The sequence below is a fragment of the Alexandromys fortis genome, unplaced genomic scaffold, assembly GCF_014885135.2.
Source record: "Alexandromys fortis isolate MF-2015 unplaced genomic scaffold, M_Fortis_MF-2015_v1.1 scaffold_82, whole genome shotgun sequence".
Lineage (NCBI taxonomy): Eukaryota > Metazoa > Chordata > Mammalia > Rodentia > Cricetidae > Alexandromys > Alexandromys fortis.
The window spans coordinates 7,606,044-7,622,925 of NW_026067963.1; the positions used below are offsets into that span (position 1 = coordinate 7,606,044).

Sequence of the window (16,882 nt, forward strand, 5' to 3'; positions counted from 1 at the left end):
GTTTCAGCATCTGTGTGGTAAACAAATGAAATATGACACTTGTTTTAGGTGTTAAAGCATGTCATCTCCTTGAACGAGGACTCCAGTGTGCACGGATTTATAGTGCAGCTGCCTTTGGATTCAGAGAATTCCATTAACACCGAAGCAGTCATCAACGCCATCGCGCCCGACAAGGACGTGGATGGGTGAGTGTTACCCCTGGGTTTATTTACTATGCTTCTGTTTCTGGAAATATACTTCCTTATTTTGATGGCTTTGTTTTAGGTTGACTAGCATCAGCGCTGGGAAACTTGCCAGAGGTGATCTGAATGACTGCTTCATTCCGTGCACACCCAAAGGATGCTTGGAACTCATCAAAGAGACAGGTAAAGATGAGGCCAGCCAGCGACAAGAGGCCGCCATTTCCTAAGAGCCTTCTAGATACATGACAATACCGAGGAAGTGGACCTTAGGGAAATGGACGGGGTTGACAAAGCAAAAGCTGAAGAAAAGGCTCAGTTTTCTCCCCGTGTGGAATGTACGTGCTGTTGTTTAACAGGCGGAGGAACAGGCTCCGAGCCAGAGTCCTTGCAAAAACACCTGTAATCTCAGCTCTTGGAAGGAGGATCAAAAGTTTGAGGCCATTCTCAATACATGAGAACTTGTGTCAAAACCAAAGGCTAAGGTTTGGTTCCCTGTGCTAAAAGCAAAAATAAGCAAACAGACCAAAGGTCAGAGAGATAGCTTTGTCCAGAAGGTAACAGAACCAAGGTTTGAAGCCAAGGTTATTGAAAAGTTTCTGCACCTCCGATAAGCCTCTCCACCGATGCAGCAATCCAAATCAGACCAAATCAAACCGAATTAGAAAAAAAAAAAAAAAAAAAAACAGGTTTAATGGATAAAACACTTCTGGGCTATTTTCCACCCCTCTACCCCAGATAGGAGATGGGGAAGAGAGACTGAAAAACCACGTGTCTGTTTTCTGGGGGCCAGTTTAAATACCCTGTGGGAATGGTCTTGAGCATCTCTTGGCGAGGGGCAGGGGCGAGGGTCATCATTTGGCAAACTTTCTGAGATGCAGCAGAGTTTGAAGCGAGATAAGGAGGGTGCTTGGGGAGGAGCTTCCACCAGAACATTCCAGACTCTGGATATCTGGATGCCAGGGGCCGGGATGGAGCTGCCACCAGAACAGTTATGTGCATTCAAAGCAAGTTATTTTGTGTGAGGATAGTGCAGCAATCCTAAATGGCAATGAGAATTCAGAGTGCAAACGTGTAAGTTCCTGTCCCGGGAGCCAGCGCTAGGTCCCTACCGTGGTTCCAGCAGTAGGCAGATGGCTGGAACAGATCTTTTCAACAGTCGCCCCACCTTGCCTTATTACAGAGCTGGTACCTTCGCATTTTAGCTTCCTTATGAGTACTTTTAGCAGAGTTTATTTCTTGCAAGGAAGCAAGTCCCGTCAGAAAGAAGTAGGTTAGCAGTTTCAAGCGAGGTGCTTGATCAGCGTTGCTAAGGAAAGGGGTCTGCTGTTGGCCCAGCTCTGACAGTTCAGACCTTTAGTTTACAGTCTTCAGTATGTTCAGCCAGCGTTTCTGACAGCTCTATAGAAGCGAATCCCATGAGCATCTGTGGCCTCCCAGTGTCTCACAAGTGAAGGCACTCTAGCCTTAAGGTCGCTTGAGATCTAGCTGAATTCTCGTTGGTCCAGGAAGGTGGGATTGATTGATCTGCGTCCTGAGGATGAAACCCAGCAAGCTAGTCAGCTCTTCTGCAGTGGAGCCACACCTCCGACCCACCCATGTGTTTGTTCACCCTTTCAAACTGCAAGGTCGTCAGTTCCAGTACACAGAGTCAACCTTCTCTAAGGGCTGGCTTCTGATGACATTGATTAATTTGTGAGAAGTGTTTAAGTCTCAAGCAAGCCTTGATGGCTGTACAGAAGACTGTTCCAGAACTCTCTCCTTCTGTGCAAGCAGCTCATTTTCAGCCCCCTCCTGGTAACTCCATGTAGCTCCCACCCTGCTCCATTCTCATAGTCACGGACTGCATCTCACAGGCCAGGGGGTGATGTGGAGCGCTCCGTCACCTCTGTGAGACAGCAGGTATCAGTGCTAAAAAGCACTTTAAACTGGCCGGGCCTGGTGACGCATGAGGCAGGACCATGAGTTCACAAAGCCTGTCTGAGCTATACAGAGGATGTTCAGGGCTAAACCAGGCAACTGCAAGTATCTCAAAATAAAAACAAGCCTCGGGGTATAGTTCAGTGGAAGAGCCCATGCCTAGCATGTGTGAGGTCTTGGGTTTGGCCCCCAGCATGGGAGTGGGAGGGGGGCAGGGAATGTTGATGCATTGTTAGAAGCAGAGGTGCTGAGTCAACAAAGACGCCTTCCAGTCACTTGCAGTTCCCGTTGTCACTTCCCTGCAAATAACCCTGTGGTTCAGGCCCTAAGCCAGACAGAACTTTGGATGAGAAGCTATATGAATCAACTCACCAAATCTGGAAAGCCTTACTGGTACTAATCTAATTTCCTCCTTTGCTCTGACCCTGCTCCATATACCAGCGTTTTCATGACTATTTTGCCCGTGTAGTTTAATCTGATAACTACTTCCATATGGCTGTTAGCTGTGTGTCGAGGTTTCTTTTTTGAGTGTAGGATTTCTTCCCACTCCCTTATGACTCAATGAGCAGATCTGGGCCTAAACAGATCTCCAAACCCCGCAGCAGGAAGGCCAGTGTACAAGATCCAGGCCGTGGCCGGAGCTGAGAGTGCGCTTTGCCTAGGGCGTGTTCTCAGGAGGATTTCTGCTCTGTGCAGAGAGTCGGCTTCTGTGCACCTGTGTTGGTTTCCATCCTGGTGGCGGGTGAAGGAGGGCAGTTGCTTCTCCATCTCTGATGCATGCTGGCTTCTCTTCCAGGGGTGCAGATTGCTGGAAGACACGCCGTGGTGGTTGGGCGAAGTAAAATAGTTGGTGCCCCCATGCATGACCTGCTCCTGTGGAACAATGCCACAGTGACCACCTGCCACTCCAAGACTGCCGATCTGGACAAAGAGGTAGGCGGTCCAGAGTACAGTAGGCATCTGGCGTGGGTGGGTGCCTGATCTCACGGAACCCAAGCAGCTATGCTGTGCTTCTTGTCTCATTTCATAAGACAGAGGAACTCAGTCAAATCACAAATCTGCCCACCGTTATCCAGCTCGTTGTGACCATGTACTTTCTATACCTGTCTGCCCCTTGGCAGACAATGTTATGTAGAGAATAATGCCAGACAATGAAATTACTACATCATGTCCAGATCTCCCAGGCATGATGTCGTTGGCTTTAGAGATGCCCTGGAAGAGGGTGGGCAGTAGACATCTTCAGACGTTTGTTCTTTATTGCTTTATTATTGTTACTTTTGTTGTTAGGCTGGGTTGAGCCCCTTAGAGTAGGGCAGTATTTTACCACTGAGCTACATCCTTAGCCCAGCAGCTTCCTCTTGATGCTGTATTCCTGATCCAAGAATGTTTGCACAGTCGTGTCCTTGTTGGCAGTGCAGTTTTGTACGTGGGCAGAGAACAAGATAGAGGCTTGGCACCATCTTTAATATCCTTAAACTGTTCCGTGGTGAAGGTGGTAGCTCTCACATTCCATAAAAGAGGGTGCGTTAACCAGGGTTACATTACCAGGAATGTTGGCCTGAGTCTGGCTCTAGACCTGTGCTCCCCCAGCCTGCGCAGGTTCTCACTGCCTTTCCCGTTAGGGGAAATAACTAATGAAAGAGGGCCTCTGGTGTTACAGGGTTGAGCATGGCATTGAGTGGGTCAGCTGAAACTCTGGCTTGCCTTATCCCGTATCCCTGGAACTGGTGTCGATAACTAAAAATTTAGTGCCACAGCTCTGGATTTTCCTTTCCACTTCTAGGGGTGTGTGTGTGTTTGATTATGTAATTTCTGAAGTCTTGGTCCCCTCCCCTAGGTAAATAAAGGAGACATTGTGGTGGTTGCCACAGGACAGCCTGAGATGGTGAAAGGGGAATGGATCAAGCCCGGGGCTGTCGTCATAGATTGTGGGATCAACTACGTTCCAGGTGAGCAGTGCTGGGGAGGGCTTCAGGTCTCATGTTAGATCAGCCCGGGGTTCGCTGAGACCGGCTTTGTTAGTGGGTGACTATTGACTTAGTCCAGAGAGAGTGGAATAGGAGGCGAGTGCATTGCTGCTGGCTTGTTTGTCTGTCTGTTTATTTGAGACACAATCTCTTCCTATAGCTACATCTGGCCTTGAATCCATGATTGTCCTGCGCCAGCCTCCTGAAGGCTGGGACTGTAGTGTGCTCACCTGGCTTCTGTTCAACCTTCATGGAACTGTCACCCTTTCTTGTAACAGAGACAGTAGATAGCCTTAAATCTTTTATTATAACAGTTTTCCCTTCTCGATAGCCCTGCTTTCCCTGGTTTTAGTTATTCGTGGTCAACTGTAATCCAAAAGTATTAAAAGGAGAAGTACTACGAAACAGGGAGGTTGTTGGTTTTTAAGACAGGGTCTCACTCTGTAGTCTTGACTGGCCTAGAAATCACTATAGAGACCAGGCTGGCTCTGAACTCCCAGAGATCTACCTGTGTCTGCCTCCAGGGCGCTAGGATTAAAGGCGTGCACCACCACACCTCAACAGTTAATGAATTTCAAATTGTTTGTCATCCTGAGTGATTTGATGAAATCTTGGGCCACCCTTCTCTGTCCTGCTTTTTCCTGCTTGGGACAGGAACTGTGCCTTTGTCGCTTGGGCCCTTGCTAACTAACTACACTACTTGCTCCTTAATCTCTTGGTAACCCCCACTTACCAGATTTGAACTTACATTATCAAATTTGGTGGCAAGTGCTTTTACCCACTGAACATCTCCTTTGCATCTCCTGTCTGCGCGGCAGGTTGTCTTTTCAAAAGAAACTTCCAAGAACAGTACAGGAATACCTACACAACACATCCACACACCTACACCCGCCCCTCGCACGCACACATACATATATGTGCATACACACATGCGTGTGTATTAGCTGGTGAGAGGAACATTTACTCATTCAGTAACTTCTTCTGTGCATTGAGCACTATGGCAGGCCCTGGGCTCTGTGGGTGAGTGTGGCCCAGCTGTGGACTCCACTGTATTCATTCATTCATTCATTCATCCATCCGCTCATTCATTTTTGTGGTTGTGGGAATCAAACCCAGGACCTTGCATGCTAGGCAAGAGCTCTCCCATTGAGCTATACCAGCAGTCACCCTTCTCTGTATTTGGACTTTAAATAGCTTCTTCAGTTCCTCTCCTCCGTGCCAGTTCTAACTGAGCCATATCTGATTTCCTGTCACCTGGGGATGATCTTCGTCTTCTGAAAATCCTTCTCTCCCTAGCCCTGGTCACACAGAGCTTGCCCTTTCTTGTATCCTTCCAGCTCCACAGTCAGCTCCTCGGTGGTCTCTCTGCTACCTTGTCCTGCATCCTGCCTTCTGACACTAGCGCTCAGGTCTGGGGAGTTGTTGAGGCAACTTGCAGCAGGGATGATTTTTTTCCCCTCCCTTCCCATCTGAAATTTAAAATGCAGACACCGAGCTGCCAGCAGCGTTAGTCACTGTCAAGCTCTCACCGTTTCTAACCTCCCTCCCACTCAGCCTCGCTTTTAAAACAGTAGCTCATAATTGATCACGCATTTTCTGGGTGTAATTATCTAAGGGGTGCAGAAGCAGTTGCTCTCCTCATCTCCCTACTGTGGATACTTGCAGTGTGACATCCGAGCTCAGTCTGCACACATCCCTGCATCTCTGGATCATAAACTACTATGGGCATTCAAAAAAAAAAAAAAAAAGAAAAGCTGGGCGGTGGTGGTGCACGTCTTTAATCCCAGCACTTGCTAGGCAGAGGCAGGCGGATCTCTGAGTTTGAAGCTAACCTGGTCTACAAAGTGAGTTCCAGGACAACCAGAACTGTTACACAGAGAAACCCTGTCTCAAAAGNACAACCAGAACTGTTACACAGAGAAACCCTGTCTCAAAAGAAAAATAAGAGGGTTGGGGGGGGGGGGAGGGTGAGACTTAAGATAGAAAAGAAGAACCTGGGCTGGGGGTGCAGCTCTGTGGTAGTTTGCCTAACTTGTGCTACACCCTGAATTCAATCCTTATTACTTCACGGAGAGGGAGATATTTATTTATTTACTTTTTAGAAATTAAACACACACACACACATACAAACCCCTTGGGTTAGGGTCTAGAATTCTGTTGATCTGTCTGAAATTTTGATTTTTAAACATTGATTTCTCATGTAAATGGTGAAATAGTGATGTGGGATTCCCCTCTGTATGTTGTGAATATACTCTATTCCCATTGGTTAATAAAGAAGCTGCCTTGGCCTATGGCAGGGCAGAATATAGGTAGGTGGGGAAATTCTCCTGAATATAAGGGAGAAAGAAGGCAGAGGAGTCAGGCAGACGCCATGTAGCTGCCAAAAGAGAAAGATGCCAGAAACTTACTGGAAAACCACGAGCCTCATGGTAAAATATAAAATAATAGAAATGTGTTAATTATTTTTCTTAATATTTTTATGGTTTATTTAACTTTATTTTATGTGCATTGGTGTGAAGGTGTCAGATCCCCTACAACTGGATCTTCAGACAGTTGTGAGCTGCCATGTGGGTGCTGGGAATCAAACCCGGGTCCTCCGGAAGAGCAGTCAGTGCTCTTAACCACTGAGCCATATCTCCAGCCCCAGAAATGTGTTAATTTAAAATATAAGAGCCGGCTAGGAATACGCCTGAGCCATTTGCCAAGGAGTGGTGTAATTAATATAGTTTCTGTGTGATTATTTGGGTCTGGGTGGCTGGGAAACCAATGTGAGGTCTCCAGTTACAAAATAGCATAGGTGGTCAGTGTTTCCACCAGTCCTGGGCATATGGGCACATTCATATCAGTAAGGCCAGACTGTGTAGTTCCCTGAGAATGGCAAAATCACTGGGTTATGGACAGAGGTAGGCTTCAAGATCTAAATACTGTTCTTCGAATAACTTCATTTGATGAAGCAATCTAGTCTACCCTGGGCCACTTCTTGATTCATATTTCTTAAATTGTTTACTTGAGATTGATTCTCAGTGGTAGGACAAGACATGCACAAGACTTTGGGTTTTATCTTATTAAAAAAATAAGAATTGTTTGTGTTATCTACTCAAGGATAAAATGAAAAAAATCACTTTACAAATTAATAATGAATTAGTCCATATATTTTTCTAGCTGTTTTTAATTTTGATTTGCTGGGTTGGGGAATCAAACTCAGGACTTTGCACATTCAGGGTTCTGCCGCTGAGCCACATCTCCAGTCACCTCAAAAGAATATATTTTAGGAATCAAGCGGAGTGAGGAAAGGATTGGTCAGAACTTGTGAATGTGGTTTTCCTGCGTAGCTTACTAGTAAAGGTAATTTGAGATAGACTAATGTTACTTAGAAGGGATATGGAAGAAGGGGCAGATCCCCCACCACACCCAGATCTAGTCTCCACTCACCCACTATAATTGCTTCCGGACTGGCCTCCAGTAGTTAGGGATCTCCAAAGTAACTGTCAGGATGAAACTCCATTGAATTCTATGCTTGGAACTTTCCATTGAAAGAAAGTCTAGGGCTAGGAATGGATAGTGTAAGTGCTGATCACACAACATCTGTGAGACTCTTGTCCCTTCACCAGCAGGTAGGTAAGTCAGCCCTCCATGTTTGGTAGGTGTCCATGCATGTGTGGAAGTCAGAGGGTAACTTCCTGGAGCTGCGTCTTGCCTGCGCCTTGGGAGGCGGTTTTATTTCTGCCTTTCTGTATTCCACAGACTAGCTGGCCCACTAGTTTCCTGTCTCCACCTCACCCTAGGGTTGTTGGAATGATGGGAACACGGGTTCTTACGTGGGTTCTGGAGCTCTGACTCAGGTTGTGTGGCTCCCGTGCCTCTGCCTTTGCTCTCTGAACCATCCTTCCCACCTCCTTAGCATTTGAAAGACTCCAAGGCCTACAAGGAGAATCTCTCTTACTGTAGCGTGCTCCTTTAGCCACTCCAGTCACCTGAAAAATATTGCGAGCAGGTGCGTGTTAGACCTTTGCATTTTTGGACCTCAGGTAATGCTGAGCCTCCAAGGGCATTTGGTACAAGGGCTTCCTGGGTCTGGGTTGTTTTGGTTTTGGCTACATCTGAAAACTTCCTCTTGGCCACAGAGCTGTGCTCAAAGAGAAGTGGCAATGTGACTGAGCTTCTACAGATCCTCCCCCGGGTTACTGAAGTGTCTGGGCCTGTCCCTAGCGTAGCCCGGAAGTGTTGGATGTTCTCTGTGTGAGTGCAGCGGTACATCCGTGAATCTGTCCCCTTGAATAGCTAAGCTAGGCTTTGCTGGTGAGATTTGTAGTTGGGGTCCTTTTAAGGAAAGCGCAATTATATTTTTTGCCTTGAGCAAGCATTTAAGTAGCTGCTGTCTTTGGAACTGGATGTTGAATTGTTCCTCCAGCTCCTGCCTGCAGCTCACTAACTGCTGACAGTTGCTGTAGAAACCGTATCTGGCAGCTGTGACATAGTTGGAGCTTTGTATACCTAAAAAAAAAATTTCCTTTGTAGGCCTTGGCAAATTAACATTTTCAAAGGTTGTCAGCTTTAAGAATAAAAAACATTTTATTTATCACCAGAGACTACAAAAGGATTCTCCCGGATCTGAAAAAAAAAGCCCTCTTTTAAAAGGATTTATTTTATTTGTTTATTTTTAAATGATTTTCATTTTTATTTCTTACCATTTACACATCTTATTGAGGTCTTTCTGATAATATCTTTTCTCCCTAGAAAATAGGGAACACCTGCCATCTCTCTCACATTGGTGCTAGGGAGAGTCCAGGGCCTGAAGCATGCTGGGCCAATGCTCTACCACTGAACTGCACCTCAGCCCTGTCCAGTAGCTTTAATAAGTAGACACTTGAGCCTCACAGGACAAATGTACTCTTAAATAGATGGGGGGAGGCAGATTCAAACTGTCATATTTAACCTCTAAAGTTGGAGATTAGCACCATTGTTGTGGTCTGAGAATTCGCTTTGCTTTTTCTCCCCCCCACACCCTCCTGAATCAGATGATACAAAGCCCAATGGAAGGAAAGTGGTGGGTGATGTGGCGTATAACGAGGCCAAGGAGAGGGCGAGTTTTATCACGCCTGTCCCAGGCGGCGTGGGGCCCATGACCGTGGCGATGCTGATGCAGGTATGGTGCAGAAAGTTCTGGGGTTCTTCTGAAGACCTTCCTACCCTAAGACACCACGTAAGACCTCCTCAGGCACGGATGGGGTCTTCTGAGGGAAAGCTGTGAGAGAGGGCAAAGATGGTGTCTGTCCAGTCAGTAGAGGAAGCTGTCCTTCCACGGCCTTTGGAATTTAGAGCTGACCCAGAAACACGCTGGCTGGCTGTCCACCTGCCGGTGTGGGTGAGGCAAAGGCTCTTCTGTGAGCATGGTGCCTCCTCACTCACCCCAGGTCAAGGGTCACCATGAACTGGTTCAGGTGGGGACCAAGCAGTGATGACCTGGCCCTTGGGACTGACTGACTGTTGGACTGTTCCCCTCTTCTTTCTCCATTTCTGTCACTTTGTCCAGAGCACAGTAGAGAGCGCACAGCGTTTCTTGCAGAAATTTAAGCCAGGAAAGTGGACAATTCAGTATAACAAGCTGAGTCTCAAGACACCTGTTCCGAGGTGAGAATGAAGTGTTCTTGGGTGGCACTTGGGGACTGGTTAGGGTTTAACTGCTGGGTACTGTGGGCCCGTGGGTTTATCCACAGACAGCACCATTGATTGGGGCGGAAGAGGATGTCGCTAGTGGGGCTCATTATGCAGTAACTAAAGACTGACACCCGTCTTTGTGTCTTTAAAGCGACATTGATATATCACGATCTTGCAAGCCAAAGCCCATCTGTAGCCTGGCCCGAGAAATTGGGCTGCTCACAGAAGAGGTGGAGCTGTACGGGGACACAAAGGCCAAAGTCCTGCTCTCGGCCCTAGAGCGTCTAAAGCACCAGCCCGATGGGAAATACGTGGTTGTGACTGGGTATGTATGTCCTGTCGCCATCAGAGTCTTCTACGTGCGGCCTGACCATTATCACCAGGGTGGCGTTTACACTTAGTACACACGTGTGGAAGAGCTCCTAGCTCGGTCTTTTGTTGGTGGTGGTTTTGTTTGTTTGTTTTGGTTTTTGAGACAGGGTTTCTCTGTATAACAGCCCTGGCTGTTCTGGAATTCACTCTGTAGACCGGACTGGCCTCAAACTCAGAGATGGACCTGCCTCTGCCTCCAAGTGCTGAGATTAAAGGTGTTCACCACCATCACCCAGACCTCTTGTTTGAAGGTTTTATCTTATTTTATTTTATTTATTTATGATTTTTTGAGACAGGGTTTCCCTGTAGCTATTGAACCTATTCTGGAACTAGTTCTTATAGACCAGGTTGGCCATGAACTCACAGAGATCCACCTGCCTCAACCTCCCAAGTGCTGGGATTAAAAGTATGCGCCACCACTGCCTGACTCTAAAGATTTTATTTTTTAATTTGTGTGTATGTGTGTGTGTATGAAAGAGTGGGAGAGAGAGAGAGAGAGACCGAGACCACAGACTCCTAAAGAAGCAGTTTCAGGGGATCTGATGGCCTTGTCTAGCCTCTGCGGACAGTAGGCATACATATGGTGCACTTACATGCATGCAGGCAAAACACTTACATATAAATAGGAAAAAAATAAATCTTTTTTTTTAAGGGGGGGAAGGCTGGGGAAATGGCTCAGTGATTAAGAGCACTGGCTGCTTTTCCAGAAGCCCCCTGTTCAGTTCCAAGCATCCCCATGGCAGCTCACAGAGCTGTCTCTAACTCCAGTGCTGGGGAGTCTGATGCCCTCTTCTGGCCTCCACAGGCACTGCATACATGTGGTGCACAGACATCCAAGCAAAAACTCCTGTACAAAAAATAAAAATTAAATTTTTATAAAAAGAACTTAAAAATCATGGGCAGTAGGGTCATGTGTCAGTTCTATTTCTTTCTTATAGTGAGTAGAGCTAAAGTTCTTCTCAATTGTATTGTGTACGCACATGATATTTGCATTGCAGGGCTGCTTATGTGGAGGTTGAAGGACAGTTTTGTGGAGTTGCTTTTTTCATTCCACCTTTATATGGGTTCCAGGTGGAACTCAGGGTAAGGCTTTGATGCCGTGGAGCCATCTGGTAGACCCCGATTTTTGTTTCTAAATTTTTGAAAATCACTATAACTCTTAGAAAAAGATCTCTCGGGGTTTTTGTTCTTCTGTTTTGTTTGTTTTGTTTTGTTATTATATTTTGTGTGTGTGCACACACACATACGCAGAGACAAGAAGAGCATGTAGGATTCTCCTGGGGCTAAGTTACAGGGGAATACAAGCCTAGGTGACGAGTTAGTACATGGGTGCTGGGACCCAAACTCGGTCTTATGGAAGAGCAGCAAGCACCCTTCACCACCAAGCCTTCTCTCTAGCCCTTTGTTCTTATTATTTATATCAGGAGTTATCTCTGAGTGTTCAGTGATTCCAGTGACATTAATTCTGTGGTCTTTTGCTCTCTTCATAAAGTATAACACCAACACCCCTGGGAGAAGGGAAAAGTACAACCACAATCGGACTGGTGCAAGCCCTCGGCGCCCACCTGAATCAGAATGTTTTTGCCTGTGTGCGACAGCCTTCTCAGGGACCCACCTTTGGGATAAAAGGTACTTGTGGCCAGAGGGACCTGCCTTTCCTTTAGTCCTCCCAGACTGACTTTACCCGAGGGCGCTTAGGCTCATTTAGATAGCTGGAGTATTTGCTTCCACATTTGTATTGTGATTCATTTGAGGAAGGCTTTCATCGTTATCCCAAGACATGGGACTTGTGGTATGTACAGGGATGATTGGGATATGTAAAATGGAGTTCAAAGGGCTTTTACTTGATATCCTGATATCCACGCTACTGTCATAGTAACAATAAAGAAAATCATGGCTGCTGATCTAGGCTCCCACTGAAACAGACCAGTTCCACAGAATAAGAAAACCTGATCCCAGTTAGTGTGGGCTTTGTGGCAGGTATTGTGCTAAGCACTTTGTGTATACGTCATTCTCTATTCCCAGATGAGATGATGTCACTGCTTAGGATAGCAGCCTTGCTGGTAACGTGGTTAAAAGCACCATTTTGCATTTATTTATTTATTTATTTATTTATTTATTTATTTATTTATTGTGTGCGTGTGTGTGTGCGTGCGTGTGTGTGTGCGTGCATGTGTGTGTGTGTGTGTGTGTGTGTGTGTGTGTGTGTGATTGCCACAGCCTGTGTGTGGAGGGCAAAAGACAACCTGCTTAATTTGTTCTCTCCTTCCGCCATATGGAGCCTAGAGATCAAACTCTGGTTGTCAGGCTTGGCAGCAAGTGCCTTTACCCCCTTACAATTCATCACAGTAGCAAAATTACAGTTGTGATGTTACAACAAAGTAATTTTATGGTTGGGGGTCACCGCACCCCGAGGAACTGTATTAAAGTGTGCAGCATTAGAAAGGTTGACAACCACTAACTCAGCCCACAGCAGCTCTTGCCCCACTCCTATTTCGAGCTCTAAGCTACCACACGCAACCCTTTTGATCAGGTGAGAACACTGGATCGCTAACCATGTTTAACTTCATTTTGATCCCTGTGATTTGTAGGGATGCTCTTTTATTCTCTTTATTCTTTTCCAGGTTATTTATTGATTTTGTTTATTATTTATTTTGCATACATTGGTTGGGATTAAATTCAGGGCATCACACATGCTAGGCAGATACCGCACTGATCTGCACACACAGACATGCTTCTGTTTTTGTTTTAGCTCTCTGTATGCATACTCTTTGTACATGGTGCTGTGGTACCTAAGGACACTTTGACACACATATGCATTGCCTACCTCAAACCCCATACCCTCCCTTTTCTCATTGTTTCCCCCTCCTGTTCCTCCTTTTTGTTTTCCTGTACAGTGTTGCTTCTGCTTTCAAAACATTCTCTTTTAATTTAAGCTATTTTTATTAATTATAATATGTTCTTAGAGGTGGCTTTTTCATTTGCTGGCTGGCAAGGGGTCGTGTTCTGCTGGTTCCAGTAATTAATGCAGATTTCTCAACAGGCACACCTCTTCCTTCCTGCCAGGTTTGACTTGGGCTTCATAGTTTCATTTTGTCTCTGAGACCAGGTCTTTCCAGGTAGTTCAGACTGGCCTGGACCTCACCAACTTGCCGAGGCTGGCCACCATGCCGTCCTTGTGCCTCCTGAGAGCTAGATGAGCCTACGCCCTGCCCTGCCTTTGTGCTTGTAACAACCCCTGACTCCAGGAGCCTTCTTCCTTCTGCTAGAGAGCTCATTGTTCTCCTTTCCTCTACTGAATTTTATTCCTTGCATAGTCTCCTCCTCCCAAAAATACGATCTGTTCTTTACACTGCCATAATCTTACCTGATGCTGTGGCAGCCTGGCCATCTTGACCGGCCTTTAGTTGACCGCACAGGCCAGCAGAGCTCCTAACAGTTCAGCTATTTTCTAATGTACATCTCCTATTCTGGAAGAGCTGGGGTCTTTGTGTTAGGTGTGTACCGTCAAGATTCCTTTTTTGGAAGCTAGAGTAGCTTTGTAAGAGTAGGAAATTAAACAGGCTTGCCTTTATGTAACTGTCATCTGGGTTTTTTAGTATGTTAGGGAATCACAGGGAGCCTATTTCTAAAGATAATAAGTAGGTATGTGTGTGTGTGTTCACGGTTTTGTCATTTGCACTCGGATTTCAATTGAGAGGCTGTTCAGCGTGCACATGATCAAGTGTTTTAGTGCGGTGAAGGAAATTAGAAAACACCTGCTCACATCTGTCCAAATGACTAGAAAATAAACAAACAGTATGCTTAGTAGTTAGGGAAATGGATTTGTCAGTCTTTGGATTCCAAGTCATGGAGAAGCAAATTAACCTGAATCCCCGCCCTCGGTCTGTTCCCTAGGTGGCGCTGCAGGAGGTGGCTATTCCCAGGTCATTCCTATGGAAGAGGTAAAGCACCCAGGCTTGACTCAGCCCGGCTCTGGGTCATATCTTTTCCCCTCCAGAGAGGGAATTTATTTTATTTTATTATATATATTTTTAGAATGCTCGGTGAACAATCTGCTTGTTTCTTGGCAGGAACAACACATTAAACAAAAATATCTTCTTTGTAGACTTGTAACAATAGCTGGCTCTGGTCTGCCCTTCAGTGAGGATATTTTGAGCAAGTGAACACATGTTGCATGGTCTTGGGCATCAAAGTCCTTGTGACACGGGAACAGTGTAGGGACCCAGAGGGGAGCAGCTGCCCATGTTCCTCCTTGTTGGTATAGCTTCTGGTGACCTCAGTGGTGCGGTGTGGGCTTCATTCTCTGGACGCTTTTATGGAGAACTGCAATTCTTTCTTTGGGAGGAGTTGTTTCAAGGGACAGATAGCTGGGCGTTTTTATTTATAAATAGATAAGTTCTAGTGCTCACTGTGTCTTTCAGGCTGGCCTTGAACTGGTGGCCGTCCTGAGTGCTGAGTGCTCCTGAGTGCTGGGGTGACAGGCATGAGCCACCACGCCTGGTTTCAGGGATTTGCTTTTCATAGCCCATTCGTGAGCCTGTCCACAAGCTGGGCTTCTGCCAGCACCCACTGGTGTTAGTGCATATTGAGTGACTGCTGTGGCTTCTGCTCTTTTGTAGTTCAACCTCCACCTCACTGGTGACATCCACGCCATCACTGCAGCTAATAACCTTGTGGCTGCTGCCATCGATGCTCGGATATTTCATGAGCTGACCCAGACAGACAAGGTAGGATGCAAGGGGTGTGTGTGTGTAAGGGGGAAGTACCTGAGTTAGTGTTGGTCCCTTGCATGCTGAGGCAGGTAACATGGCAGTGGGATGCCCTCATCTCAAATCTTTTCTCCCCTTTCTCTAAGGCTCTCTTTAACCGCTTGGTGCCTTCGGTAAATGGAGTAAGAAAGTTCTCTGATATCCAGATCCGAAGGTTACGGGTAAGTGTTTTCCTTCTTGATCGCTGAAACTTATTTGATAAAAGCAATAGGGTTTAATGGCAGGAGCTTTCCCCTCATTTCTTTATAATTTAGAAGTGATTGATACTATAGTAAATAGAGCGCCGACAATCTACCCTCAACTAAGAAGAGAGAGAACAGATGCTTTTCAGTGTGGAAGGAGTGTGGATACCGTTATGGAAATGTGTGGGGTTTGAATCCCTGCTCTCCCAGCCCTGGAATCTTGAGCAAACTCTTTGTGGGCTGCCTCTCGGTTCGGTCTTCTATAAAGATGACCTTGATAATGCTTTTCCTACCTAGATAAAGGACTCTGGGAGAATTAGTGAGTTCTGTACTTTTTTTGAATTTAACATATGTGGCCATTTTAAAAACGTATTTATTTGTATATTAAGTGTGGGCATGTGTGGAGCATAGCACCAATGAGAGTCAGGGGACAGCTTTTGGGATTCAGTTCTTAGTTCTCAGTTTGTTGGAGCAGGCTCACTCTTGTTTCTCCCGTCTCTTCCTCCCATCTCGCTGTTAGGAGTGTTGGGATTATAGATGCACACCCCTCTGTCTGGTTTTACATGGGTATGAAGAACTGAACTCAGTTCATTGGGCTTTCAAAGCAAGTGCCTTTACCTTCTGAATAGTCTGTCAAATCTGTGTATCGTCAATAAGCACATGTTTTATCATACAACCCAGAAATCCACTCTTTGATTTTTGAACAAGAAAAAAATGAAAATTGGTGTTCACATAAAACCCTGTACAGGAATGTATTAATGAATCTATTAATAATCTTGCCAAAGTGAGAAAAGTCTTCACTGTTCTTCCATGGCTGACTGGTTAAACCAGTTGTTGTACATCTGTGCCATAAAAAGACATGAGCTGCTGATATGCACAGCTCGGTTGACTCTCAAAGGCATGATGTTGAATAAAAGAAGCCAGTATCAAAAGTCGTTGGCTGTGCCTCTGTTTATGTGGCATCCTCAGTGAGACACAACTGTAGTAATGGCCATCACACTACTGGATGCCAAGGGTCAAGGGAAGGTATGACCGTAAAGGAGTAGTACAGGGATTTTCATGTGTAACTTTACTGAAGTAAGGGAAAGTGTGTGTGTGTGTGTGTGTGTGTGTGTGTGAGCATTCACTAAATGGTGTGAACTGTTTATCAACAGTTCTATTCACTGTATTTTTCGTTCTTTGCATCCTATAATAATAATATTCACAATAATGATGATAAAAGAAAAAGAAGGAAGGAGCCACGGGCAGAGTAGGTCTTGCCAGGACTCGCTGACTTACGACTGCTGGGTGGGAAGAGGACAATTTTATAAGCATTTTCCATCTTGAAAAATGACCTGCATAGATACTGTAAATCAATCTTTAAAGTAAATTCTGTAAGGGAGAAAATAAAAATAAAAAGCCCTTTTTTTGTGCGTGCCCCTTTAGAACAGTAAGAAGTCAACAAAAGTATTGAGCCATATAAAAATTTGTAAAAGAGTTTTAATTGATTTTTTTTATTGATTGCTGCTCATTTTTGCCTTTCCTAAAATCTGACTTTAATTGGGTTCCTCAGCAGTCTGGTTTTTAAAGCCTTGCATGTTGTGTTGAAATAGGAGCGGCAGGGCTGTGTCCCCGGCACCCGGCCGCCTGCATGGCTAGTTTATACCCAGAAATAATTACATGGAAACTGTATTCTTTCAAACACTGCCTGGCCCGGCTAGGTCCAGTTTCTTATTGGCTAGCTCTTACATATTGTTCTAACCCATTTCTAATATTCTGTGTAGCCCATGAGCTGGCTTACCAGAGAGGATCTTAACCTGCGTCTGTCTGGAGTGGGAGCATCATGGCGACTC

At 45.6% G+C, this 16,882-nt stretch overlaps 1 protein-coding gene across 1 annotated transcript in view; it reads left to right on the forward strand.

Annotated features, from left to right (window-relative positions):
* Positions 1–16,882, forward strand: part of Mthfd1 (methylenetetrahydrofolate dehydrogenase, cyclohydrolase and formyltetrahydrofolate synthetase 1) — a 66,424-nt gene that overhangs the window by 22,829 nt on the left and 26,713 nt on the right. Inside the window, exons 5-15 of the mRNA XM_050153614.1 lie at positions 49–185; positions 265–365; positions 2,896–3,032; positions 3,937–4,048; positions 9,085–9,212; positions 9,600–9,697; positions 9,876–10,049; positions 11,589–11,725; positions 13,994–14,040; positions 14,719–14,826; positions 14,955–15,029. Of these exons, the coding sequence (XP_050009571.1) occupies positions 49–185; positions 265–365; positions 2,896–3,032; positions 3,937–4,048; positions 9,085–9,212; positions 9,600–9,697; positions 9,876–10,049; positions 11,589–11,725; positions 13,994–14,040; positions 14,719–14,826; positions 14,955–15,029 (1,254 nt within the window). The remainder of the gene's footprint in view (positions 1–48; positions 186–264; positions 366–2,895; positions 3,033–3,936; positions 4,049–9,084; positions 9,213–9,599; positions 9,698–9,875; positions 10,050–11,588; positions 11,726–13,993; positions 14,041–14,718; positions 14,827–14,954; positions 15,030–16,882) is intronic.